At 46.2% G+C, this 1,817-nt stretch overlaps 1 protein-coding gene across 1 annotated transcript in view; it reads left to right on the plus strand.

Moving 5' to 3' along the window:
- The first annotated feature begins 807 nt into the window (after positions 1-807).
- CUNH11orf49 (chromosome unknown C11orf49 homolog) overlaps positions 808-1,817 on the plus strand; it is a 189,093-nt gene continuing 188,083 nt past the window's right edge. The window contains exon 1 of the mRNA XM_012803114.2: positions 808-947. Coding sequence (XP_012658568.1) covers positions 902-947 — 46 coding nt within the window. The 5' untranslated portion in view covers positions 808-901. The remainder of the gene's footprint in view (positions 948-1,817) is intronic.

Consider the following 1,817-nt stretch of genomic DNA (forward strand, 5'->3'; position numbering starts at 1 on the left):
TTGTAGGGGAAGGGCACTAACTAAAAACATGCAAGCAGAGGGGCTTTTTCTGCTAGGTTTGAACTGTGACAAGTGCCACAGACCTCTGGCCTGCTGTTGGAAAGGAGCAAAAAGAGATAGATTTGGGAACTTGAAAACCAATGAATATTCTCTCTTAAAGGAGAAGAGAGCAATTGAGGAAGTGGGGGTGGGGAATATAATAGGTGCCCTAGTTTCTACTTCCCCTCAAGAAAAAATGTAGGAAAAAGGAAAAAATGTGGGAAGACTACCACATAGTAAGGGATGGGAATACAAAACTAAAGATAAAGAGGAATTTGACAGGAAATGGCAATTATCTCACAAAAAACTTAATAAGCACCTTTTGTGTGTCCAGCCCTGTCGTAGGCAGAAAAGACACCTCCATGACGTCTAGAAACAGTCAAGGTATACATATGTGAAAGCATTTTATAGTAATTTAAGATAGTAAATATTAAAGAGATAAAAATAGGTAATCAGATGCTAAGTGTTTATGGAGGGTTCGTGGGCTATTACTGTGAGTCAGGATAAAGGTGCAGAAAGCAGGCGCAGTTATGAAATTCAAAAATTGCGGATAAGGACGGTTAACAGTAATTTTTGGCACCAATAAATACGACCGATTCAAAAGAGTGCTCCGCATCAGATTCCTCTAAAACCAAATCCTCAAAAATGAGAGTCCAAAAAAACCCTCGACTGCCGCAAAGCGCCGGCTCCCGGAACTTGCCTGGCCAGCTTGGTTTTGCTACACGGAGGTTGTTTGTGGGACACCCACTCCGCCTACGGCCTCCGCACCCGCGGCGTGGGTACCATGGCAACGAAGAGAGCCTGCAGCTCGGGTTCCGGAAGCCTGAGAGAACTGGTGATTTGAAGCTACCTGGGTCAAAGGATGCTGAGTCCCGAGCGTCTAGCCCTACCGGACTATGAGTATCTGGGTAGGAGCTTTCTTCAACTTTGGGGAAGGAAGGACGTCAAGACAAATTAGGCCTTGGTCCTGGAGGAGACGGGGGTGGAGGGCGGGGGCTGAGTGGGATCGGGTCGGGGTGAAATAGGGAGGGGCCGAAAGGCGGGGGTTCCAAGGCCTGAGCATGAAAGGCCGAGCAAGGTGGAAAAAGCATCTGAGAAGTAAAGGATGGTCTGAAGTGTACAGAGTGGAACTGAGGCAGTGTGGGTGATGTTCAAAGTGTGCCAGGTTGGACTTGAGGATTTGGGGCCCTGTTGGGGAATTATTTGTATGCTGGTCGTGGAGTAAGTAACCTTGGAACCTGAAGTGCCAAATCAGTTATTCCATGAATAATCATTTTACCTTTATAGTGGCAGCTAATATATTGAGGTTTTTCTTTTCATTATGCATTGTGTGCTAAGGGTTTTATATGCATTACTCTTTATATGAACTTCTTGACAGCCCTAGGAGGAAATGCTGTGTTTTCTTAGATGGAGAAATTGAGGCTGTAGAGGTAATTTGCATAAATAAGTCCACACAACTAGAAAATGGTAGCACTAGGATCAGAACCATATTTGCCCATCCCAAAACTTGAGCTTTTCTTGTCTTAGCTCTTCATTCAGCTAAAACTGTATCTGTTGTACTTTACTGAGTGAGTACTGGATTTGATACACTTACTGGATGAAAAAAGGCACACACGGCACAAGCGGCTAAGGCGCCAGCCACATACACCTAAGGTGGTGGGTTCAAATCCCCAGCCCGGGCCCGCCAAACAACAATGGTGGCTGCAACCAAAAAATGGCCGGGCGTTGTGGAGGGCGCCTGTAGTCCCAGCTACTTGGGAGGCTGAGGCAGGAGACTC

This window comes from Otolemur garnettii, unplaced genomic scaffold (assembly GCF_000181295.1).
Source record: "Otolemur garnettii isolate 467f Iridium unplaced genomic scaffold, OtoGar3 scaffold00001, whole genome shotgun sequence".
In the NCBI taxonomy this organism is placed as follows: Eukaryota; Metazoa; Chordata; class Mammalia; order Primates; family Galagidae; genus Otolemur; species Otolemur garnettii.